This window comes from Salvelinus namaycush, chromosome 11 (genome assembly GCF_016432855.1).
Source record: "Salvelinus namaycush isolate Seneca chromosome 11, SaNama_1.0, whole genome shotgun sequence".
NCBI lineage: Eukaryota > Metazoa > Chordata > Actinopteri > Salmoniformes > Salmonidae > Salvelinus > Salvelinus namaycush.
Window position 1 is genome coordinate 7,807,509 of NC_052317.1, and position 26,885 is coordinate 7,834,393.

The window sequence follows — 26,885 nt, forward strand, 5'->3', positions numbered from 1 at the left end:
TTGGCGTGGATGGCCCTAACATTGCTAAACTGTTATACGCCGGCTACAGTAGCACAGGCCTACTGTAACCACTGGACCACACGGACTCCACCACTCATTTATTCTGCTTATTGCTGGCCTTGAACATATAATAACACCACATAGGCTACTTGAACTGGCGCCCAGTGGACCTGCAGTCTAAGGTACAACGTAGGTAGCTATGGTACCGCATTGTATACAAACACTGCTTCCAGCTGCACCCCGGCGGCGGTTCTAAATATTCCTTCAGATATTCAAATCTTCCTGATGCAGGACTGTTATCATCCTGCGACGAAAATCTGTAACACTTTTACAATGGAGATCTGACCAAGAGGGCAGCACAATAAAAAGGGTATGAGGATCACACAAAACGCTGTTCTTACTGATTATCCAGGAGCAGCACAATCGGGTTCAGCTCTTTCTTTAGTCTGTAGGAAGCTCTAAGTGGGACGATGAAGTTGTACAGTCCATTCCCCGCCGTCTCAGCCGACACAATGATCAGCTTGTTCTTAAAGCTATACACTTTGGCGTCCTCAAAGTTGTTATGCTGACAACCCTACGGGGAAAATAACATACATTTTTATGTTGTTGTTTTTTATGTATTAATTAAACAAATATGTATTTGAATTAAAATAGCATAGGCTATACTTTGTGGTCCGGTTTCCCGGACACAGATTAAGCCTAGTCTTGGACTAAAAAGCAGATTCCCCATTGTGCATGCATTTTAGTTCAGGTCTAGACTTAATCTGTGTCTGGAAACCAGCATCAATCGCGGCAATGGTTAACATGGCTTAATACTACCTATATTGCTTGAAGTGATTAAGTGACTTGCATCATTTACCCCTTCCAGTCTGAGGCAACAGTATGGTACTTTCTCCTTCAGTAGATGGCAAAGTGTTGGAGAACTACCGATGTAGGGCAGGTTGGGAGAATAGCCTTTCACATAGCTTCAAATAAACAGACACACAATTCATATTTTATGAGTATGGATCTCCCATTCAAATTCATAGCCAAACAAATGTCATTATTGTCTCACAAATCATCATCTACTGCAGGTGTTCTCCAATTCCAGTCTCGGCGAGCGCTACCTGTTGTGCAAGTTTTTGTTCCAGCACTAACCTACCTGAATCAATCGACTATGCATGGTCTTCAGTCTAGAACATACAGGTGTAGGGTCTTAATTTGATCACTCTTTTGTTGCTGAGAATTTTCTTGCACCACAGGAAATGCAGATGAGCTTTGTGATTGACAATAAATTCACTGAAAACCCACACTAACACACATTTGTATTAACATTATTGGACATGTAACTTACTTTTGGCCAGCTAATAGCCTAACCACTGATCAAGCGACATTATGGACTAAACCAGTGGAGGCTGGTGAGGGGAGGATGGCTCATCCACTGGACTAAACGTTCAAATCCTGTTGCTGCAGGATTATTTTGCTGTGACAAAATATGTCAAAATAAGATCCTATATCTGTAGTTAATTGAATCAAGTGCACACTGTAGCACTCCAGGACCAAAGTTGGAGACCACTAACTGAAATAACCAAAAGGCTTACATACTCTTTTTTACCCCATTTTTTTTTTTTAAATGGAGAATAAAAAGTAAGACATATTGCATGGTATCAATGTTTCCCCAATTTCTTTTTTGTTTTTTTGTGCAAAGTTTGGCTTACATCCTCTTATAGAAATGATATAAAACATACTCCTCAGTTGATAGGTCCTCGTCGGAGGGCAGGTTCTCATCCTCTGATTGGTCGCTATAGAGGTCACCTGTGTGCAGAGAGGAAGTGTCTGGCACCTCTAGCACGGGGCTGATGCTGGGCCCCCTGCTGTTACCCTTAATGTCCTCTGGGGGGAGACAGAGAGTGGGCCCACAGTTGGGCTTGCAGCCTGCGTCCTGGAGGTCTATGGCCACAGTGCCTGAACAAGGATACAAAGTAGCACAACATTTACAACATACTATTAATTGTTGGCATTTTTCTGTGTCTGTCTTACAAGTGAATTCATTCATAATATTTCAGAAAAATACCAATTGTAGTTCAATAATGCAGAATAATCCATGTTAATATATACCAATATCCACACTAGCACAGTATACTTATCCAATACATTACTCACTTGCTAGTGTACACCACTTCATACTACGTAGTACATAAGTTTTGATATTGAAATAGAGCTCATATTACTGACCCATGCTGGCGATGACACTGGGTACTGGCAGGCGAGGCCGGCTGACCATCCTCTCCCTCTGGGTCTTAAAGGTAGAATACTCCTCCTTGGTGATGTTGATGTAGAAGCAGGTGTCATTGGGGCTCATTCGGAACTGGGGCCCGGGGTTCAGCAGGATGCTCTTACTGTCCTCCCGGCACACCCCGATCAGACACACACCATACCTGAGGACAGAGATAGAGATATAGGGCAAGTGTTAGATTATACAGAGTGGAGATACAAAGGAAAATAACAGAGGGAGAGAAAGCCTATTCAAAGCCTATTTGACTGGGCGCCTGAGTCGTTCCTGACCACATGATGAGACCAGAGTGTTTGCTAAGGCCCTAGGTTTTTCCGGGTATGGTCATGAGGAGTCACTTGAAGTGTAAGAGGAATTGGAGACGGAGGAATACAGTGCTGAGGCAGAGGACTCGTAGAGAGGACGACAGGCTACTGTCTCTCCTTCTCTCTTTCTTTCTCTCTCTCGGAGAACCTGAGCCCTAGGACCATACGTCAGGACTACCGGGCATGATGACTCCTTGCTGTCCCCAGTCCACCTGGCCTTGCTGCTATTCCAGTTTCAACTGTTCTGCCTGCAGTTATGGAACCCCTACCTGTCCCAGACCTGCTGTTTTCAACTCTTAATGATCGGCTATGAAAAGCCAACTGACATTTATTCCTGATTATTATTTGACCATGCTTGTCACTTATGAACATTTTGAACATCTTGGCCATGTTCTGTTATAATCTCCACCCGGCACAGCCAGAAGAGGACTGGCCACCCCTCATAGCCTGGTTCCTCTCTAGGTTTCTTCCTAGGTTTTGGCCTTTCTAGGGAGTTTTTCCTAGCCACCGTGCTTCTACACCTGCATTGCTTGCTGTTTGGGGTTTTAGGCTGGGTTTCTGTACAGCACTTCGAGATATTAGCTGATGTACGAAGGGCTATATAAAATAAACTTGATTTGATTTGATTTGATTCTGAACATTGTGGCGAGCTTTCTATTGCCCAGAGCTGCCGACGCATCCCCCAAATGGGTGTTTCACAGAGTGGAAGAGGAGAATTCCAGTGGCTATATGATTAATGCTGGTTACTAGACTTGCCCTCTATAAGATCATCAGCAGACTCAATCACCATCATATACCATCCTCTGAACAGCTCTCCGCTCAAGCTATGAACTGACTCTCTCCTGCTTTGTAGGATGCAGCTTTCAAAGATTTGGCATCTATTGGTTGACCTGTCATGATATATTGCTTATTTGTTTGTTTTGTGCTTATGAAGTGCGTTGAGATTTCTGTTATGAAAAGTTCTATAAAAGTTTCATCCATTATTATTATTATTATTATTGTGGTCAAGGCCCTACTCTTGTCCTTTGACCTACATTTTGTCACCTGTATTAGAATACTCATAAATAGGGCTGGTTTTAAATATGTCGAATCAGTCCTAATTTCAGTTAAAAAAAACTTGCTGATGTTTATTGTATACCTGGTATAAACACCTAATAGCAACCCTGACCATCTGCATTCACCCTTTTTGCGCAAACTTTTTAAACTTTTTTTTGACTCATCACCTACGCCGCTGCTACTGTTTATTATCTATCCTGTTGCCAAGTCACTTTACTCCTGGTTATAAACTCAGCAAAAAAAGAAACGTCCTCTCACTGTCAACTGCGTTTATTTTCAGCAAACTTAACATGTGTAAATATTTGTATGAACATAACAAGATTCAACAACTGAGACATAAACTGAACAATGTGACTAACCGAAATGTAATAATGTGTCCCTGAACAAAGGGTCGGGTGTCAAAATCAAAAGTAACAGTCAGTATCTGGTGTGGCCACCAGCTGTATTAAGTACTGGAGAGCATTTCCTCCTCATGGATTGAACCAAATTTGCCCAATCTTGCATTGAGATGTTACCCCACTCTTCCACCAAGGCACCTGCAAGTTCCCGGACATTTCTGGGGGAAATGGCCCTAGCCCTCACCCTCCGATCACACAGGTCCCAGACATGTTCAATGGGATTGAGATCCGGGCACTTCGCTGGCCATGGCAGAACACTGACATTCCTGTTTTGCAGGAAATCACTCACAGAATGAGCAGTATGGCTGGTGGCATTGTCATGCTGGAGGGTCATGTCAGGATGAGCCACCAGGAAGGGTACCACACGAGGGAGGAGGATGTCTTCCCTGTAACGCACAGCGTTGAGATTGCCTGCAATGACAACAAGCTCAGTCCGATGACACTGTGACAACCCGCCCCAGACCATGACGGACCCTCCACCTCCAAATTGATCCCGCTCCAGAGTACAGGCCTCGGTGTAACGCTCATTCCTTCAACGATAAACGCAAATCTGACCCTCACCCCTGGTGAGACAAAACCGCGACTCGTCAGAGAAGAGCACTTTTTGCCAGTCCTGTCTGGTCCAGTGACGGTGGGTTTGTACCCATATGTGACATTGTTGCCAGTGATGTCTGGTGAGGACCTGCCTTACAACAGCCCTACAAGCCCTCAGTCCAGCCTCTCTCAGCCTATTGCAGACAATCTGAGCACTGGGAGGGATTGTGCATTCCTGGTGTAACTCAGGCAGTTGTTGTTGCTATCCTGTACCAATCCCGCAGGTGTGATGTTAGGATGTACCGCTCCTGTGCAGGTGTTGTTACACGTGGTCTGCCACTGCGAGGACGAACTGCTGTCCGTCCTGTTTCCCTGTAGTGTTGTCTTAGGCGTCTCACAGTACGGACATTGCAATTTATTGCTCTGGCCACATCTGCTGTCCTCATGCCTCCTTGCAGCATGCCTAAGGCACGTTCACGCAGATGAGCAGGCACCCTGGGCATCTCTATTTTGGTGTTTTTCAGAGTCAGTAGAAAGCCTCTTTAGTGTCCTAAGTTTTCATAACTGTGACCTTAATTGCCTACCGTCTGTAAGCTGTTAGTGTCTTCACTACCGTTCCACAGGTGCATGTTCATTAATTGTTTTTGCTTCATTGAACAAGCATGGGAAACAGAATTTAAACCCTTTACAATGAAGGTCTGTGAAGTTATTTGGATTTTTATGAATTATCTTTGAAAGACAGGGTTCTGAAAAAGGGACTTTCTTTTTTTGCTGAGTTTATGTACATAAAGTTGAAGTCGGAAAATTTGCTTGGAAAATTCCAGAAAATGATGGCTTTAGAAGCTTCTGATAGGTTAATTTCAATAATTTGAGTCAATTGGAGGTGTACCTGAATATGTGGACAACTACAAATACCTAGGTGTCTGGTTAGACTGTAAACTCTCCTTCCAGACTCACATTAAACATCTCCAATCCTAAATTAAATCTAGAATCGGCTTCCTATTTCGCAACAAAGCATCCTTCACTCATGCTGCCAAACATACCCTCGTAAAACTGACCATCCTACCGAACGTCAACTTCGGCGATGTCATTTACAAAATAGCCTCCAACACTCTACTCAACAAATTGGATGCAATCTATCACAGTGCCATCCGTTTTGTCACCAAAGCCCCATATACTACCCACCACTGCGACCTGTTCGCTCTCGTTGGCTGGCCCTCGCTTCATACTCGTCGCCAAACCCATTGGCTCAAGGTCATCTACAAGTCTTTGCTAGGTAAAGCCCCGCCTTATCTCAGCTCACTGTTCACCATAGCAGCACCCACCTGTAGCACGCACTCCAGCAGGTATATCTCACTAGTCATCCCCAAAGCCAATTCCCCCTTTGGCCGCCTTTCCTTCCAGTTCTCTGCTGCCAATGACTGGAAAGAACTGCAAAACTCCCTGAAGCTGGAGACACATATCTCCCTCACTAGCTTTAAGCACCAGCTGTCAGAGCAGCTCACAGATCACTGCACCTGTACATAACCCATCTGTAAATAGCCCATCCAACTACCTCATCCCCATACTGTATTTATTTATGTATCTTGCTCCTTTGCACCCCAGTATCTCTACTTGCACATTCATCTTCTGCACATCTACCATTGCAGTGTTTTAATTGCTATATTGTAATTACTTCGCCACCATGGCCTATTTATTGCCTTAACTCCCTTATCTTACCTCCTTTACATACAATGTATATAGACTTTTTTCCTACTGTATTATTGACTGTATGTTTGTTTATTCCATGTGTAACTCTGTGTTGTTGTATGTGTCGAACTGCTTTGCTTTATCTTGGCCAGGTCGCAGTTGTAAATGAGAACTTGTTCTCAACTGGCCTACCTGGTTAAATAAAGGTGAAATAAAAAAAATAATAAACTTGTGGATGTATTTCAAGGCTTATACCTTCAAACTCAGTGTCTCTTTGCTTGACACCATCGGAAAATCAGAAGAAATCAGCCAAGACCTCAGAAATCAAATTGTAGACCTCCACAAGTCTGGTTCATCCTTGGGAGCAAACGCCTGAAGGTACTATGTTCATCTGTACAAACAATAGTACGCAAGTATAAACACCATGGGACCGCGCAGCCGTCATACCGCTCAGGAAGGAGACGCGTTCTGTCTCCTAGAGATCAACGTACTTTGGTGCGAAAAGTGTAAATCAATCCCAGAACAGCAGCAAAGGACCCTGTGAAGATGCTGGAGGAAACAGGTACAAAAGTATCTATATCCACAGTAAAACGAGTCCAATATCAACATAACCTGAAAGGCCGATCAGCAAGGAATAAGCCACTGCTCCAACACCGCCATAAAAAAGCCAGACTACGGTTTGCAACTGCACATGGGGACAAAGATTGTACTTTTTGGAGAAATGTCCTCTGGTCTGATGAAACAAAAATAGAACTGTTTGGCCATAATGACCATCGTTATGTTTGGAGGAAAAAGGGGGAGCACGGGGGTGGCAGCATCATGTTGTGGGGATGCTTTGCTGCAAATAGATTGAATCATGAGGAAGTAAAATTATGTGGATATATTGAAGCAACATCTCAAAACATCAGTCAGGAAGTTAAAGCTTGGTTGCAAATGGGTCTTCCAAATAGACAATGACCCCGACCATACTTCCAAAGTTGTGGCAAAATGGCAAAAAGTCAAGGTATTGGAGTGGCCATCACAAAGCCCTGACTCAATCCCATAGAAAATTTGTGGGCAGAACTGAAAAAGCGTGTGCGAGCAAGGAGGCCTACAACCTGACTCAGTTACACCAGCTCTGTCAGGAGGAATGGGCCAAAATTCACCCAACTTATTGTGGGATGCTTGTGGAAGGCTACCCAAAACGTTTGACCCAAGTTAAACAATTTAAAGGCAATGCTACCAAATACTAATTGAGTGTATGTAAACTTCTGACCCACTGGGAATGTGATGAAATAAATAAAAGCTGAAATAAATCATTCTCTCTACTATTATTCTGACATTTCACATTCTTAAAATAAAGTGGCGATCCAAACTGACCTAAGACAGGGAAACTTTACTTGGATTAAATGTCAGGAATTGTGAAAACTGAGTTTAAATGTATTAGGCTAAGGTGTATGTAACCTTCCGACTTCAACTGTATCTATAATTACCTCGTTCCCCTGCACATCGATTCGGTACTGGTACCCCGTGTATATAGCCAAGTTATCGTTACTCATTATGTATTTATTATTACTTTTATTATTACGTGTTATTACTTTTCTATTATTTCTCTATTTTCTTTCTCTCTGCATTGTTGGGAAGTAAGCATTTCACTGTTAGTCTACACCTGTTGTTCTTGTCAATATGGGGGCGCTGTTTTCACTTTGTAAAAATTCGTTCCCAAATTAAACTGCCTCGTACTCAATTCTTGCTCGTACAATATGCATATTATTATTACTATTGGATAGAAAACACTCTATAGTTTCTAAAACCGTTTGAATTATATCTGTGAGTAAAACAGAACTCAAGTTGCAGCTAACTTCCTGTCAGGAAGTGAGAAATCTGAAATCGGGCACTCTGTTCCAGGGTCAGTTTATTAATTTGCATGTAATCTATGAGTCGACATGCACTGCATACGATTTCCCCTAGATGTCAGTAAGCAGTGAGAATTGGAATGGGGTTGCTAGGTAGATCTGAGGCCATATAAAGGCTCTTGGAACGTGGGGTGCACTCTTTTCAACGTTCGTCATGGCGCAAGACAGACCTCAGGATGGCATTCTGAAAAGCTCTCGTTATAGGCCTTAGATATATCCGGCTCTGATTTTATTCGTTATAGGTGTTAAAAACATCATAATGTAGTTATTTTAAACCGAGTTATATCAGTTTATATCAGTATATTGCGATTTTCGGAATTTTCTTTGTGCTGCGTTATGAAGAGTTGGACACGTCTGGGCCACATAGCTAATGTTTGCTGCTAATTCCTAAGTTGAAGACGACAATCTACAACCGAGCAACGATGATTCTGGACAAAGGACAACTTGCACAAGATTCTGATGGAAGCTCATCAAAAAGTAAGAACTATTTATGATGTTAATTCGTTGTTCTGTTGAAAAATGTTACACTACTATTCCGCCATTAATTTCTTGCGACTACAGGGGGTGCTGTTCCGAATTAGCATTTTGTCGTCTCCAAATTAAACTGCCTAGTACTCAATTCTTGCTCGTACAATATGCATATTATTAATTCTATTGGAAAGAAAACACTTTCTAGTTTCATACAAAGTTGGAATGATGTCTGTGGGTGACCCAGAACTCTTTCTACAGCGAAATCCATGACAGACAGTGAAAGGTCTGAGAGCGAAGCTCTGGTTTCAGATCAGTTTTTAAGGTCTCTGTCTATCCTATGGAACGACACGAACTGCACCCGCCTTCCCCTGGATGTCAGTAACCAATGAGAAGTGGAATGGGCCTTCTCCGTAGCTCTCAGAGGTTATAAAAGACCAAGGAGTGAGAGTAGCCCCCCTTTCGACGCTCGCCCTTACGCAGGAAGGGACCTCCGGACGCCATTTTCACAGGCTCGGTTATCAACTTGAAATGTATCCGTCTGTAATTTAATTCGATATAGGACTTAGAAACATCATAAGGTAGTTAATTTAAACCGTTTTATAGGAAATTATATCCGTTTAGTGCGATTTTGAGGAATTTCTTTGTTGTGCACTCTGAAACTTTGGACACGTTTTTGGGTCCCGTTCGATCGTTAGTGGATATTTCGAAGGACAGAGGACATCTATCGACCAAAAGACGTTTATAACATAGAAAGGATACATTGCCCAAGAATATGATGGAAGAACAGCTCATAGTAAGCAATATTTAATATGATAAATTGTTGTTCTGTCGAAATATTTTAAACGCATATTTCGCCATTTTGTTTGGTGTAGCTTCACTTGGCGAACCCTGTATTGAAAAGTAAGGATAATTTTACAAATGTAAATCAGCGGTTGCATTAAGAACTAATTTGTCTTTCGATTCCTGTCAACCCTGTATTTTTTAGTCAAGTATATGATTAGCTTTCAATTAAACTAGATCACTCTGATAGATGACGTCAGACATATTGAGGCTTGATTTCCTAGTATTTTTATTGTGTAACCACGGTTTTGTATGGCTAAATATGCACCTTTTCGAACAAACTGTATATGTATGTTGTAAAATGATGTTACAGGAGTGTCATCGGAAGAATTCTGAGAAGGTTAGTGAAAAAATTAATATCTTTTGGCGATGTTGACGTTATAGCGCTCTTTGGCTGGAATCGATGCTCTGGTAACGTTTGCACATGTAGTATGCTAACTTATCGATTTATTGTGTTTTCGCTGAAAAACGCTTAGAAAATCTGAAATATGGTCTGAAATCACAAGAACTGGGTCTTTCCATTGCTATGCTTTGTCTATTTTTATGAAATGTTTTATGATGAGTAAATTGGTCATACACGTTGCTCTATCTAGTAATTCTAGTCGATTTGTGATGGTCGGTGCAATTGTAAACTGTGATTTCTACCTGAAATATGCACTTTTTTCTAACAAAAACTATCCTATACCATGAATATGTTATCAGACTGTCATCTGATGGTTTTTTTTATAGGTTATTGGCTATCAATATCTTAGTTGAGCCGAATTGGTGATAGCACCTGAAGGAGTAAGAAACTGATGGAGTTAGAATAGTGGTGTATTTTGCTAACGTGTTTAGCTAATAGATTTACATATTTTGTCTTCCCTGTAAAACATTTTAAAAATCTGAAATGGTGGCTTTATTCACAAGATCTGTATCTTTCATCTGGTGTCTTGGACTTGTGATTTAATGATATTTAGATGCTACTATCTACTTGTGAAGCTATGCTAGCTATGCTAATCAGTGTGTGGGGGGTGGGGGGTGATCCCGGATACGGGGTTGAGGTTCGGTAAAGGTTAATTTTGGTGCGGTCTCGCTTTAACGCACGCTGTATGTCGTAGTAACGTTAATTTAAAAAATCTAACACAGCGGTTGCATTAAGAACTAATGTATCTTTCATTTGCTGTCCAACCTGTATTTTTTTGTCAAGTTTATGATTAGTTATTGATTAGATTAGGTGCCTCTCCCAAGATTTCTTCCGACATTTTGTTGGCAGCTTGGCTATCATTCTCATTGTATAACCACGATTTGTGCCGCTAAATATGCACATTTTCGAACAAACAATATATGTATTGTGTAATATGATGTTATAGGACTGTCATCTGATGAAGTTTTGAGAAGGTTAGTGAAAAATGTAATATCTTTTGCTGGTTTATTCGCTATCGCTAACGTGCATGTGGTTGGCTATTGTAGTAAGCTAATATAATGCTAAATTGTGTTTTCGCTGTAAAACACTTAAAGAATCTGAAATATTGGCTGGATTCACAAGATCTTTGTCTTTCATTTGCTGTACGCTGTGTATTTTTCATAAATGTTTTATGATGAGTATTTAGGTAATTCACGTTGCTCTCTGTAGTTATTCTAGTTGCTTTGGTGAGAGTTGTGATGGTGGCTGCAATGTAAAACTATGATTTATACCTGAAATATGCACATTTTTCGAACAAAACATATGCTATACAATAAATGTTACCAGACTGTCATCTGATGAAGTTATTTCTTGGTTAGTGACTATTTATATCTTTATTTGGTCGAATTTGTGATAGCTACCTATGCAGGAAAAAAATGGTGGAGAAAAAAAAGTTGTGTCTTTTGCTATGGTGGTTAGCTAATAGAAATACATATTGTGTCTTCCCTGTAAAACATTTTAAAAATCAGAAATGATGGCTGGATTCACAAGATGTGTATCTTTCATTTGGTGTCTTGGACTTGTGATTTCATGAACATTTTATTATATGATATCCCTGTGGCTTTAGGCTAGGCTATGCTAGTCATCTTTTTTGATGGGGGGGATCCCGGATCCGAGTTTGTGACTCGTTAGAGGTTTAAGAAGCATGTGATGAATAAAATAACATTTGTTGGTGAAAAGTGTTTCTTGAGCATTTAAGCCCATATATCCGTCCTCATGGATACAAATGAAATAGCACAGTAAATCTAACCATTAGATCTGGGATCACAAGAAAATATCTTCATTTGTCAGTTGGTTTGTTTAATGGCAAGTCTGTGACCCTTGACCCTAGGACCCCCCCCCCCCCTAAAACGTATTGGTGTTTTCTACTTACTTCTTATGCGATTTGAAGGAGGTGTAGGTGAAGCTTTTCCCCATGTATTCCGAGAAGAAGACGCTGTCTCTCATGGCGATGTTGTAAACCTCGTTCCCGGAACACTTGCCATAGGTCCTGTGCCAATGCTCTGGAGACTGCTGCCCTTCCCTGAAGCACATGGAGTAATGAAGAGGGTATTCATATGAAGTGTAACCGTTTAGTTGGGTTTAGTTTAGGCTTTCGCTGCAGACAATTCAACAGGTATCACATACAGGGTCTGTAGCATTTTTTCCTTTCGAAGACTTGATGTAAAGACTTGGGTAGAGACTTGGTGGGTTGAGTAAAGACTTGGGTAGAGACTTGGTGGGTTGCCTACTGTACTTTGCAGATCTTATGGAGTGTACACCATTGAAGTGTTGACTAGATATGAGGGTGGAGGGTGGTTGTGTACTTACAGGCCCTGTGAAGTGTGGACCAGTAGGGTTATGAGGGTGGAGGTCGCTGGACAGATGCAGTTCAGGGCCAACATGGCATACTTGAATTCCTCCTCACACACAACATGATCTAAGGCAAAGGAGAATAATAACATTTGACTACGTTTTAAAAAGAGTATTACTGAGATGGGACTCAATGAGACTAACCTGAATACATAGAGAAAATAGACATACAAAACTAGAGAAGGAAGGGTTAACCCATTATTGGGGCCACAATTCAGGATATTCCCAAAAAATCTATGCCAAGGTCCCATATCATCTAAACAAATGTCTCTTAACAGTACATTCATCCGTCTTTACCTGCAAATTTCACATGGAATTTATTCTCTGGCTTTAGAATCTGGACATAAATGGGGCACTTTGGAGCGAAATCCTTCACAGCCCAAGCTCGCAGAATTGTCTGATGGTCCTTGGAGGCAAACAAGACAACAAAAACACATCAGATGTACATTTGTTAGAGTTTAAAGTTACATTGCTTTATGCACTGCAGTGTGGTTATAACATTGGCGCCTAAAAACAATGGGTGACCGAGCATTCTGGGGTCTCGGGCCCTGGCTCTGGAACGAGCTCACGCTCCACCTCCGCATGCCCCAGACCACCACTCCCTTTAAGTCTGAGCTCAAGAAATACTTCTTCAAACTGTCTTTCGCTAATTGTGCTACATTTTGTGGTGTCTTTTGTTGGTCTTATACGTTAGTTTTAAGTTCTATTGTTTTGTCCTTGTCGCCTCATTATTTTGTGCATCTTGTATAGTACTGTGCTACTAGCTATCTTTCAATTTCTCGCCTATTGTTTTTAACTCTTTTATTAAAGCTTTTTTTCTTTTAATGGTTGCTTTTAATGTAAAGAGCTTTGGAATTTACTTCAATAAATGAAAAGCGCTCTACAAATGCAATTTATTATTATTATTATTGTTATTAGAGGTATGTTTATGTCAGATGTCATACAAAGCTTGTGCAATAAATACTCTTGCCGGTGTGTATCATAGTATTTTCAACTCAATTTGCAATAAAACTTATTTTAGCTCCACCATGCTATAACCAGTCAGATCAGGCACAGCTTGAACACTACTTAACTGAATAAACTGCTGTATCAGAAATTAGAGGCATGGTTTCATGAATTCTTCAATGCGAATCTACTCATAATGACATGTTCAGAACAGTGTCATAGCGCAGTTTCGCTGCCCCCCCCCCCCCCCCAAAGTCAGAGCAAGCCCCCGCCTTCCATGGGGCAGAGAAAAAATTGTGCAGTATTATAGCTAATAATAAATATAGTATTATAGCTCATTCGATTTTACACATTTTGACAGGCTGAGAGGAAATGTTGCTTTTATAGAGCCCAGGGATTCTTGAAAGACGGTACTCATCTCAACTTTTCCCCCACAAATATTTGTCTTAATATTAAAGTTTCAGCTATCACGCAATGGGAAAAAAATTAAAATAAATAAATAAATGTTTTGTTATTTTTTATCATAACATGCAACTAACTGGATTTATGTCATTTCCATCAGACACCATAAAAGGCATTTCATTTTTACAGTTATTGTCCAACAAGTGTTTAAACGACTTAATTGTTTAAATCGAACTTTAGATTATTGAAATATGTAATACAAATCTCCAAACTTTTTTTTGCTTTGTTTTATAGTACTATTAAATGGTCAAGGGCTAATTTCGTTAGCATTTTGGGATGTGTTTCTCGATTCATACTGAACAAAAATATAAATGTGTTGGTCTCATGTTTCATTAGCTGAAAATAAAAGATCACAGAAATGTTCCCATATGCACAAAAAGCTTATTTCTCTCAAATGTTGTGCACAAATATGTTTACATACCTGTTAGTGAGCATATCTGCTTTGCCAAGATAATCCATCAACCTGACAGGTGCGGCATATCAAGAAGCTGATTAAACAGCATGGTTTTAACACAGGTGCACCTTGTGCTGGGGACAATAAAAGGCTACTGCAGTTTGGTCAAAGAACACAATGCCACAGATTTCTCAAGTGTTGAGTGAGCGTGCAATTGCCATGCTGACTGCAGGAATGTCTACCAGAGCTGTTGCCAGAGAATTGAATGTTAATTTCTCTACCGTAAGCCACCTCCAACATCGTTTTAGAGAATTTGGAAGTAAGTTCAGCCAGCCTCACAACCGCAGACCACGATTAACCACACCAGGCCAGGACCTCCACATCTGGCTACTTCACATGCGGGATCGTCTGAGACCAGCCACCCGGACAGCTGATGAAACTGTGGGTTTGCTCAACCGAAGAATTTCTGCACAACCTGTCAGAAACTGTCTCAGGGAAGCTCATCTGCATGCTCATTGTCCTCACCAGGGTCTTGACCTGACTGCAGTTCGGCGTCGTAACCAAATTCAGTGGTGAAATGCTCACTTTCAATGGCCACTGGCACGCTGGAGAAGTGTGCTCTTCACAGATGAATCCCGGTTTCAACTGTACGGTGCAGATGGCAGACAGCGTGTATGGTGTCGTGTGGGAGAGTGGTTTGCTGATGTCAACATTGTGAACAGAGTGCCCCATGGTGACGGTAGGGTTATGGTACGGGCAGGCATAAGCTACGGACAATGAACACAATTGCATTTTATCGATGGCAATTTGAATGCACAGACATACCGTGACAAGATCCTGAGGCCCATTGTCATGCCATTAATTCGATGCCATCACCTCATGTTTCAGCATGTTTCAACTTGTAGACTTGTTTACGTGCTGCTGTGCGGTTTGTTGCTAAGTTGCTAACCTTACTTCGCTACCTGCCAACTTTACGGTTTAAATTTTTTAATTACCGTTTTATATTTTTATTTATTCCCTCGCTCGACTTCTTTCATTCAACTTTTTCACCCCGGACGCTTTATCTGGACGTGGTTCGTCAGGACCTCCACCAGCCAAAGCTAAGTAGTAACAATAACATTATGCCTTCTAATTGCAGTCGCTGTACTCATAATTTACAGGGGAACGATTGCCTTATGGCGAGGATAGCTTTGCTGCAAGCCCAGATTCAGACGCAATCGTTAGGCAAGGGTAATTTAAGTGTAGGAAAGGATGAAACAGTGTCTGTGCCACCAATAAGTACAGATAGTAGTATAAATCCCCACGCACAGTCCCCGCAGCCGGACAATTTTCTCATGGCTTCTGGTAGGAATGCTCAACCGGTGTCGCTCATTCAGCCGACAGAAACTTTCAACAGGTTCTCCCCATTAAGCAACAGGTCGGAGTCCGAGGGTCTGAGACATCGAAGTCTCCCACCATTAGCTCTGACAAATTGAAAACCCTAGTCATTGGCGACTCCATTACATGCAGTATTAGACTGAAAACGAATCATCCAGTGATCATACACTGTTTACCAGGGGGCAGGGCTACCGACGTTAAGGCTAATCTGAAGATGGTGCTGGCTAAGGCTAAAACTGGTGAGTGTAGAGAGTATAGGGATATCGTTATCCACGTCGGCACCAACGATGTTTAAGATGAAACAGTCAGAGGTCACCAAGCTCAACATAGCTTCAGCGTGTAAATCAGCTAGAAAGACGTGTCTGCATTGAGTAATTGTCTCTGGCCCCCTCCCAGTTAGGGGGAGTGATGAGCAAAGTCTCACAACTCAATCGCTGGTTGAAAACTGTTTTCTGCCCCTCCCAAAATATAAAATGTATAGATAATTGGCCCTTTTTCTGGGACTCAACCACAAACAGGACCAAGCCTGGCCTGCTGAGGAGTGACAGACTCCATCCCAGCTGGAGGGGTGCTCTCATCTTATCTACGAACATAGACAGGGCTCTAACTCCCCAAGCTCCACAATCAGATAGGGTGCCGGCCAGGCAGCAGGCTGTTAGCCAGCTTGTCAGCTTAGTGGAGTCTGCCACTAGCATAGTCAGTGTAGTCAGCTCAGCTATCTCCATTGAGACCGTGTCCGTGCCTCGACCTAGGTTGGGCAAAACTAAACATGGCGGTGCTCGCCTTAGCAATCTCATTGGAATAAAGACCTCCTCCGTTCCTGTCATTATTGAAAGAGATTGTGATATCTCATCTCAAAATAGAGCTACTTAATGTTATATCCCTCACTTCCAAGGCAATTATAGTCAATGAACTAATCACTGATCATAATCTTGATGTGATTGGCCTGACTGAAACATGGCTTAAGCCTGATGAATTTACTATGTTAAATGAGGCCTCACCTCCTGGTTACACTAGTGACCATATCCCCCGCACATCCCGCAAAGCCAGAGGTGTTGCTAACATTTACGATAGCAAATTTCAATTTACAAAAAAAAAACGACTGCGTTTTCGTGTTTTGAGTTTCTAGTCATGAAATCTATGCAGCCTACTCAATCACTTTTTATAGCTACTGTTTACAGACCTCCTGGGCCATAAACAGCATTCCTCACTGAGTTCCCTGAATTCCTATCGGACCTTGTAGTCATGGCAGATAATTTCAATTTTATTTACTTTAATATTCACATGGAAAAGTCCTCAGACCCATTCCAAAAAGGCTTTTGGAGCCATCATCGACTCAGTTGGTTTTGTCCAACATGTCTCCGGACCTACTCACTGCCACAGTCATACTTTGGACCTAGTTTTGTCCAATGGAATAAATGTTGTGGAACTTAATGTTTTTCCTCATAATCCTGGACTATCGGACCACCATTTTATTACGTTTGCAATCGCAACAAATGATCTGCTCAGACCCCAACCAAGGATCATCAAAAGCCGTGCTATAGATTCTCGGAATACCTAAAGATTCCTAGATGCCCTTCCAGACTCCCTCCACCTACCCAAGGACGTCAGAGTACAAAAATCAGTTAACCACCTAACTGAGGAACTCAATTTAACCTTGCGTAATACCTTAGATGCAGTCACACCCCTAAAACAAAAAACATTTGTCATAAGAAACTAGCTCCCTGGTATACAGAAAATACCCGACCTCTGAAGCAAACATCCAGAAAATTGGAAAGGAAATGGCGCCACACCAAACTGGAAGTCTTCCGACTAGCTTGGAAAGACAGTACCGTGCTGTATCGAAGAGCCCTCACTGCTGCTCGATCATCCTATTTTTCCAACTTAATTGAGGAAAATAAGAACAATCCAACATTTATTTTTGATACCGTTGCAAAGCTAACTAAAAAGCAGCATGCCCCAAGAGAGGATGTCTTTCACTTCGGCAGTGATAAATTCATGAATATCTTTGACAAAAAGATCATGATCATTAGAAAGCAAATTATGGACTCCTCTTTAAATCTGTGTATTCTTCCAAAGCTCAGTTGTCCTGAGTCTGCACAACACTGCCAGGACCTCGGATCAAGGGAGACACTCAAGTTTTTTAATACTATATCTCTTGACACATTGATGAAAATAATCATGGCCTCTAAACCTTCAAGCTGCATACTGGACACTATTCCAACTAAACTACTGAAAGAGCTGCTTCCTGTGCTTGTCCCTCCTATGTTACACATAATAAACGGCTCTCTATCCACTGGATGTATACCAAACTCACTAAAAGTGGCAGTAATAAAGCCTCTCTTGAAAAAGACAAACCTTGACCCAGAAAATATAAAAAACTATCGGCCTATATCGAATCTCCCATTCCTCTCAAAACATTTTGAAAAAGCTGTTGCGCAGCAACTCACTGCCTTCCTGAAGACAAACAATGTATACTAAACAATTCAGTCTGGTTTTAGACCCCATCATAGCACTGAGACTGCACTAGTGAAGGTGGTAAATTACCTTTTAATGGCGTCAGACCGAGGCTCTGCATCTGTCCTCGTGCTCCTAAACCTTCGTGTTGCTTTTGATACCATCGATCACCACATTCTTTTGGTGAGATTGGAAACCCAAATTGGTCTACACGGACAAGTTCTGGACTGGTTTAGATCTTATCTGTCAGAAAGATATCAGTTTGTCTCTGTAGATGGTTTGTACTCTGACAAATCAACTGTAAATGTTGGTGTTCCTCAAGGCTCCGTTTTAGGACCACTATTGTTTTCACTATATATATCCTACCTATTGGTGATGTCATTCGGAAACATAATGTTAACTTTCACTGCTATGCGGACGACACGCCACTGTACATGGTGAAGCCCAAAATTCTTCTCCCTGGAAGCCTGTGTTCCAGACATAAGGAAGTGGATGTGAATACAACTCCACTCTAGCCTGGTCTTACAAGCCACTTCATGTATTTCTTTCAGTTTATATACCCTACACTCACTAGAAGTATAGTTCTGACTGAACTCTGCCAGAGAGAACAACATACAAATGGTCTACTGGTGTGGGCAAATAGAGGAAAAATCTGTACTTTTAATAATCAGACTAGCCGAAACTAAAATGATCTAATAATATTACTGTACACTGGCTAAAATGCCTTGGGTATCAGCAAGTTTTGTTTACGAATATTCAGCAATGAACAAAATATGAATTTAACCTCAATCTAACACAAAAAGTCTGTGTCACACCCTGATCTGTTTCATCTGTCTTTGTGCTTGTCTCCACCCCTCTCCAGGTATCACCCATCTTCCTTATTATCCCCAGTGTATTTATACCTGTGTTCTCTGTCTGATGCCAGTTCATCTTGTCAGGGCCTACCAGTGCGTTTTCCCATCTCCCTGCTTGCTCAAGTTCTGTTCCCTAGTTTCCCCAGTTCTGACCATTCTGCCTGCCCTGACCCCGAGCCTACCTGCCATTCTGTACCTGCCTGACTCTGACCTGTTTATGAACCTCTGCCTGTCCTGACCCCGAGCCTGCCTGCTGTTCTGTACCTTATTGACTCTGCCTTGGATTACGGACCTCTACCTGCCTTTGACCTGTCTTTTGCCTGCCCCCTGTTTTTGGGTCAATACACATCTGTGACTCTGGCTGTCTGCATCTGGGTCTTATGCTGAGTTCTGATAGTTTGGACAAATGCCTGGTGGGCTGGTCACTCCTTAGGCCAGTGGGCTGGTCTCTTGGTCCCAGTCTGCCACTGATTTAACACTTGTTGTAGTGGTAATAGTAGCAAGTGTACGTACTGCGGCAGTGCGGTCCACCTCACAGCGACTGCTTAGGATGAAACAAGCCTCGGCATTGTCCAGTCTGGAAAAGAAGGACAGCCATTCAATACTAAGTGGTAACATCTCAATACTCTACAGTGGCTTCCTCTCATCTCCTCTCCAACTGTATACCTACCCACACTCATCTTAAACAAAGGAGAGGTGAAAGGAAAGCAATATGGTGGATGCCTATTGCCTATTCACTATTGGTTTTTACCAGTCCAGCTCTTCCACATCAGTGCAGTTGAAGGAAAGGAGACCAAAGATCCAAAGAGAGGAAACTATTTTAGCGGAATGAGACGCAGCCCTTAGTGTTGATGACTCACTTGGCCCGAATGAGATCCTGGTCTTTGAGGGCTGAACCCTGGAGGTAGATGACACGCTGTGACCACAGGGGGATCTGGAGGACCCGACGAACCTGGGGGTCCATCTCTGTCGGACACAGGATGATGACGTAGTAGTCCTGAATGGGGAGGAACACAGAGGAACAGCCTGGGTCGTGTTCATTCGACACCAAATAGACGAAAACGGACTTAAACAGGGAGGGACTACCTGGACTTGTCCAATAAGTAATGCACATTTGTTGCCAAGTGTTTTAAAACCTTTCCTGTTATGCGCCTGAATGAACAAGACCCAAGCATACACACACGCACACACCAACTCAATAACCCACCCACACGCATGCATGCACGCACATACCAACACACACACACCTGCAGCCCGGGGTGGGCGTAGAACTCATTGAGGAAGTCCATCAGGAGGTCTATCTTGAGGGAGCTGACACACAGCACCACATGTTTCTCCGTCTGGGCGCGGTGACGGCTGTAGTTCCCCCCCGACTTCTGTCTCTCCATCCACAGGTAGGCCAGCTGCTCAAACTGACCAATAGCGCCCAGCACAGGCACACCTTACTAATACTGCTCATGTTGTGCAAAACAAATGCTCAAATCAATCCAATAGGCTAAATGCATGGCTAAATGCATGGCTAAATGCGTACAGTTCACCCAATCCGACACATTTCGTAATATAGAATAAAGCATTTATCTTTTAATCGCTGTGTTCTTCCATGCTGGTCCCATTGAGCTATTATTTTCTCCAGCCCAGTACCAACACGCCTGAGTCGTACAGTCAACTAATCATCAAGTCAGGTGTGTTATTCCAGCTAGCTGGTACAAAAGCCTGCAAACCCTTTGGGTCTCCTGGACTAGTACTAGAAAAAAGCTGCTTCAACAGAACATTGAAATTGTGTCCATAAAAAAAGGCCACAGTAAATGGTGTTGTCTTCATTGAGGCAATATGTTTACAGGGAGAATGGCAGAACAGCAGCAGTAGGGATACTTTTGGCCTACCAATGCCTCTACAATTCCCCGAGCATGATTATGCACCGTCTAGTTCAGCTGACTCCCTACTCGCATGTGTTCTATCGATGTGCCATTTCCTAGATGTCCAGACATTAGTCCAGATGATTTCCCTTTAGCAAGCAGTGTGGTAATTTTGTGTGTGTCTGTCTGTCTGTATGTGCGGTGCAATGTGTGTGTGTGTTTTTGGCCAACTCTCTCACCTGAATGGGCAGCACCACAAGGGCCACTGAGATCATGATGATCACCAGCAGCTTGGAGGGCCACACGTTGGGCGTGACGTCGCCGTAACCCACTGTGGAGAACGTGACAACACAGAAGTACCAGGAGTCGAACAACGTCAGATTCTTGCCCGCCCGCTCCAGGTGCTGGATTCCACAGATACTACCAGGGATACAGGGAAGCAGTAACACAGAGGTTGTGAAGGGAGTGGTGTCATTGCATCGTTTGGGGACAGTTTACCAGACACAGATTAAGCCAAGTCTTTGATTTTTAAGGATTTTCATTTGAGGTTCTACATTGAGTTTGTGTTTTAGTCCAGGACTAGACTTAGTCTGTGTTGGGGAAATCAGCCCTTGGTGTCTACACTGAAACATATGAAGTAGGGCCAAGACTTTTTCCAGACCACATGACCAAACCAGGAAAAACACTGGGTCCTTTAACCTTTAACTAAGGCAGATGGTCAAGAAAAACTATTGGTACTGCACATAGGGCCAGTTTTCTGAACAGTTGTTACTGTTACTCCTTGAATGTTACTCCTTGACTAAAAAGCACTTTCAATTGAAATTCTCATTGAGCTTTTTGGACCGGGACTAAACTTAATCTGTCTCCGGGAAACCGGCCCATAAGGTTTTAGTCGAGAAGAAACATAAACCTACAAGACTTTCAACTGAACTCCCCAAAGCCAGGCGTATATCCTGAAATCTCTTTGTAACATATATCGCTCATCGATATATTTATATGTACATATACTTATTCCATCCCTTTACTAGATTGGTGTGTATTAGGGAGTTGTTGTGGAATTGTTAGATTACTTGTTAGATATTACTGCACTGTCGGAACTAGAAGCACAAGCATTTCGCTACACTCGCATTAACATCTGCTAACCATCTGTTTGTGACCAAATGAATGTGATTTGTTTCGATTTTTTTATTGTTAATGATGATCGATATACTGTATGCCCTCAAATATATCTGAGGATGTATTTATTAACAAAAATGCTCTGCATTTTATGGAAACTTATTTTTTCAATTCTTGAATGAATACATAGTATCCATCCTATCAGTTTTTTTGTTGAATGTTGTGGTCAGTCATGTATTGACATTGGAAGTAGCTTAACCTGTGATCCCACTGGTCCAATACATCGATTAGTAAAACTTGGCCAACTGAAAGAGTGTGTTCTATTCTTATTTTTTAGAGGAACGGTTACATGGAGCAATGTCGTCATTCCAGTAAACCTGCATTTACCAGCCAGGACAAACAGACCTTAAGAGGAATATTCTGTCTACACAGACATTAGTGTGTCTCAACATGATTTCATTTAATATCTTTTTAAATACATCTAAATATCATCTATAACATATATGTTGTTTTGAGAACTGATAACTGACGGACTACCAGACAAGGGTGTGTACGCACGTGCTTGTGTGACCATCATCATGAGTATCACTTTATGACCATAGAGGGACAGCGAAAAAAACACTACGTTCGCACACACACACGCACACGCACACACACGCACACACACACACACACACACACACACACACACACACACACACACACACACACACACACACACACACACACACACACACATTATGGGCAGGGCAGCAAAAGGCAGAACTGAGATCACTTAGCGGCCATTACCCCAAGGCCATTACCTACTCATTCCAGGGATTTTCTTTATTTTACTACTTTCTACATTGAAGAATAATAGTGAAGACATCAAAACTATGAAATAACACATATGGAATCATATAGTAACCTAAAAAGTGTTGAACAAATCAACATATATTTTTTGATTCTTCAAAGTAGCCACCCTTTGCCTTGATGACAACTTTGCACACTCTTGGCATTCTCTCAACCAGCTTCACCTGGAATGATTTTCCAATAGTCTTGAAGGAGTTCCCACGTATGCTGAGCACTTGTTGGCTGCTTTTCCTTCACTCTGCGGTCCAACTCATCCCAAACCATCTCAATTAGGTTGAGGTCGAGTGATTATGGAGGCCAGGTCATCTGATTCAGCACTCCATCACTCTCCTTGGTGAAATAGCCCTTACACAGCCTGGAGGTGATAGTCCCACTAAGCACAAACCAGATGGTATGGCATATCACTGCAAAATGCTGTGGTAGCCATGCTGGTTAAGTGTGCCTTGAATTCTAAATAAATCAGCGACAGTGTCACCAGTAATGCACCCCCACACCATCACACCACCTCCTCCATGCTTCACGGTGGGAACCACACATGCGGAGAACATCCGTTCACCTACTCTGCATCTCACAAGGACAAAGTGGTTGGAACTAAAAATCAAAAATTTGGACTCATCAGACCAAAGGACAGATTTCCACCGGTCTAATGTCCTTTGCTTATGTTTCTTGGCCCAAGCAAGTCTCTTATTATTGGTGTCCTTTAGTAGTGGTTTCTTTGCAGCATTTCGACCATGAAGGCCAGATCCACACAGACTCCTTTGAACAGTTGATGTTGAAATGTGTCTGTTACTTGAACTCTGTGATGTATTTATTTGGGCTGCAATCTGAGGTGCAGTTAACTCTAATGAACTTTTTTTTATTTAGCTAGGCAAGTCAGTTAAGAACAAATTCTTATTTACAATTACAGCCTAGGAACAGTGGGTTAACTGCCTTGTTCAGGGGCAGAACGACAGATATTTACCTTGTCACCTTGGGGATTCAATCCATCAACCTTTCGGTTACTGGCCCAACGCTCTAACCACTAGGCTACCTGCCTCCCCTTATCCTCTGCAGCAGAGATAACTCTGGGTCTTCCTTTCCTGTGGCGGTCCTCATGAGAGCCAGATTCATCATAGCCCTTGATGGTTTTTGCGACTGCACTTGATGAAACTTGAAATTTTCCGAATTGACTGACCTTCACGTCTTAAAGTAATGATGGACTGTCGTTTCTCTTTGATTATTTGAGCTGTTCTTGCATTAATATGGACTTGGTCTTTTACCAAACAGGGCTATCATCTGTATACCTGCCCTACCATGTCACAACATAACTGATTTCTTCAAACGCATTAAAAATGAAAGAAATTCCTCAAATTAACTTTAAAATGGCACACCTGTTAATTGAAATGCATTCCAGGTGACTACATCATGATGCTGGTTGAGAGAATGTCATGATTGTGAAAAGCTGTCATCAAGGCAAAGCGTGGCTCCTTTGAAGAATCTCAAATATAACATATATTTTGATTTGTTTAACACTTTTTTGGTTACTACATGATATCATAGATGTTATTTCATAATTTTGATCCCTTCACTATTATTCTACAATGTAGAAAATAGTAAAAATAAAGAAAAAACATTCAATGAGTAGGTGTTCAAACTTTTGACAGGTACTGTATATTTAATCGATTTGAAATACATTCCAAAATATATTATGGAATATGGCATTCGGAAAGTATTCATACCCCTTGACTTTTCCCACATGTTGTTACGTTACAGACTTATTTTTAAATTGATTATAATGTTTTTTACTTCTCATCAAACTACACACAATACTCCAGAATGACAAAGTGAAAACAGGTTTTCAGACATTTTTACAAAGGTATTACAAATAAAAAAACACAAATACCTTATTTACATAAGTATTCAGACCCTTTGCAATGAGACTCGAAATTGAGCCAGGTGAATCCTGTTTCCATTGATCATCCTTGAGATGTTTCTACAACATGATAAGAGTCCACCTGTAGTAAATTCAATTGATTGGACATGATTTGGAAAGGCACACAGCTGTCTATATAAGGTCCCACAGTTGACAGTTGTGGTAGAAACAGTATGTACAGTTGAAGTCGGAAGTTTACATACACCTTAGCCAAATACATTTAAACTCCGTTTTTCACAATTCCTGACATTTAATCCTAATAAAAATTCCCTGTTTTAGGTCAGTTAGGATCCCCACTTTATTTTAAGAATGTGAAATGTCAGAATAATAGTAGAGAGAATGATTTATTTCGGCTTTTATTTCTTTCATCACATTCCCAGTGGGTCAGACGTTTACATACACTCAATTAGTATTTGCAAGCATTGCCTTTAAATTGTTTAACTTGGGTCTGTCACGACTTCCACCGAAGTCGGTCCCTCCTTGTTCGGGCGGTGTTCGGCGGTCGACGTCACCGACCTTCTAGCCATCACTGATCCATTTTTCATTTTCCATTGGTTTTGTCTTGTCTTCCATCACACCTGGTTCCAATCCCATCAATTACATGTTGTGTATTTAACCCTCTGTTTCCCCTTATGTCCTTGTCGGTGATTGTTTGTTGTATGTATTGGTGTATGTTGTATGTTCTGGTGTGCGACGGGTTTTGCACCCTCTTATTTTATTTTGTATATTTTGGTTTCCGGAGTTTTTTGAATATTTATTAAACGGCTCCGTTTATACCAAGTTCACTCTCCTGCGCCTGACTTCCCTATCACCAGCAGGGTCAAACGTTTTGGGAAGCCTTCCACAAGCTTCCCACAATAAGTTGGGTGAATTTTGGCCCATTCCTCCTCACACACGCTTTTTCAGTTCTGCCCACAGATTTTCTATAAGATTGAGGTTTGGCTTTGTGATGGCCACTCCAATACCTTGACTTTTTAACCCATTTTGCCACAACTTTTGAAGTATGCTTGAGGCCATTGTTCATTTGGAAAACTCATTTGCGACCAAGCTTTAACTTCCTGACTGATGTCTTGAGATGTAGCTTCAATATATCTACATAATTTTACTTCCTCATGAAGCCATCTATTTTGTGAAGTGCACCAGTCCCTCCTGCAGCAAAGCACCCCTACAACATGATGCTGCCACCCCTGTGCTTCACAGTTGGGATGGTGTTCTTCGGCTTGCAAGCCTCCCACTTTTTCCTCCAAACATAACAATGGTCATTATAGCCAAACAGTTCTATTTCTGTTTCATCAGACCAGAGGACATTTCTACAAAAAGTATGATCTTTGTTCCCATGTGCAGTTGCAAACTGTAGTCTGGCTTTTTTATGGCGGTTTTGGAGCAGTGGCTTCTTCCTTGCTGAGCGGCCTTTCAGGTTATGTTGATATTGGACTCGTTTTACTGTGGATATAGATACTTTTGTATCTGTTTCCTCCAGCATCTTCACAAGGGCCTTTGCTGCTGTTCTGGGATTGATTTTCCCTTTTTGCACCAAAGTACGTGCATCTCTCAGAGACAGAACGCATCTCCTTCCTGAGCGGTATGACAGCTGCGTTGTCCCATGGTGTTTATACTTGAGTACGATTGTTTGTACAGATGAACGTGGTGCCTTCAGGCTTTTGGAAATTGCTCCCAAGGATGAACCAGACTTGTGGAGGTCTACAATTTCTTTTCTGAGGTCTTGGCTGATTTCTTTTAATTTTCCCATGATGTCAAGCAAAGAGAGTTTGAAGGTAGGCCTTGAAATACATCCACAGGTACACCTCCAATTGACAAAAAGTATGTCAATTAGCCTATTAGAAGCTTCTAAAGCCATGACATAATTTTCTGGAATTTTCCAAGCTGTTAAAAGGCACAGTCAATTTAGTGTTTGTGAACTTCTGACCCACTGGAATTGTGGTACAGTGAATTATAAGTGAAATAATCTGTCTGTAAACAATTGTTGGAAAAATTACTTGTGTCATGCACAAAGTAGATGTCCTAACCAACTTGCCAAAACTATAGTTTGTTAACAAAGAATTTGTGGAGTGGTTGAAAAACAAGTTTTAATGACTCCAACCTAAGTGTATGTAAACTTTCGACTTCAACTGTAGATTATTTTGGGGGGGATACAGGAGCCCTTCCTAACTCAGTTGCCGAAAAGGAAGGAAACTGCTCAGGGATTTCACCATGATGCCAATGGTGACTTTAAAACAGTTAGTGTTTAATGGTTGTGAACAACAAATTTGGTTGTAACAACAAATTTGTGGAGTGGTTAAAAAATAGTTTTAATGACTCCAACCTAAGTGTATGTAAACTTCCGACTTCAACTGTATTTAACTGATCTATTTGATATTAATGTTTAACAATTCATATTTAACTAAT

The 26,885-nt window shown here is 41.7% G+C and overlaps 1 protein-coding gene across 3 annotated transcripts in view; it reads right to left on the reverse strand.

Moving 5' to 3' along the window:
* The window catches only part of LOC120055476 (potassium channel subfamily T member 2-like), a 63,576-nt gene that overhangs the window by 28,010 nt on the left and 8,681 nt on the right, over nucleotides 1–26,885 (reverse strand). For 2 of the 3 annotated variants that reach the window (XM_039003337.1, XM_039003336.1), the window contains exons 9-19: nucleotides 20,839–21,019; nucleotides 19,991–20,155; nucleotides 19,604–19,740; nucleotides 19,257–19,320; nucleotides 12,552–12,660; nucleotides 12,213–12,321; nucleotides 11,776–11,925; nucleotides 2,215–2,417; nucleotides 1,728–1,944; nucleotides 860–965; nucleotides 402–574 (exon numbers count right to left, since the gene is read on the reverse strand). In XM_039003337.1, the coding sequence (XP_038859265.1) occupies nucleotides 402–574; nucleotides 860–965; nucleotides 1,728–1,944; nucleotides 2,215–2,417; nucleotides 11,776–11,925; nucleotides 12,213–12,321; nucleotides 12,552–12,660; nucleotides 19,257–19,320; nucleotides 19,604–19,740; nucleotides 19,991–20,155; nucleotides 20,839–21,019 (1,614 nt within the window). The remainder of the gene's footprint in view (nucleotides 1–401; nucleotides 575–859; nucleotides 966–1,727; nucleotides 1,945–2,214; nucleotides 2,418–11,775; nucleotides 11,926–12,212; nucleotides 12,322–12,551; nucleotides 12,661–19,256; nucleotides 19,321–19,603; nucleotides 19,741–19,990; nucleotides 20,156–20,838; nucleotides 21,020–26,885) is intronic. The other variant, XM_039003338.1, reaches the window with a different exon arrangement.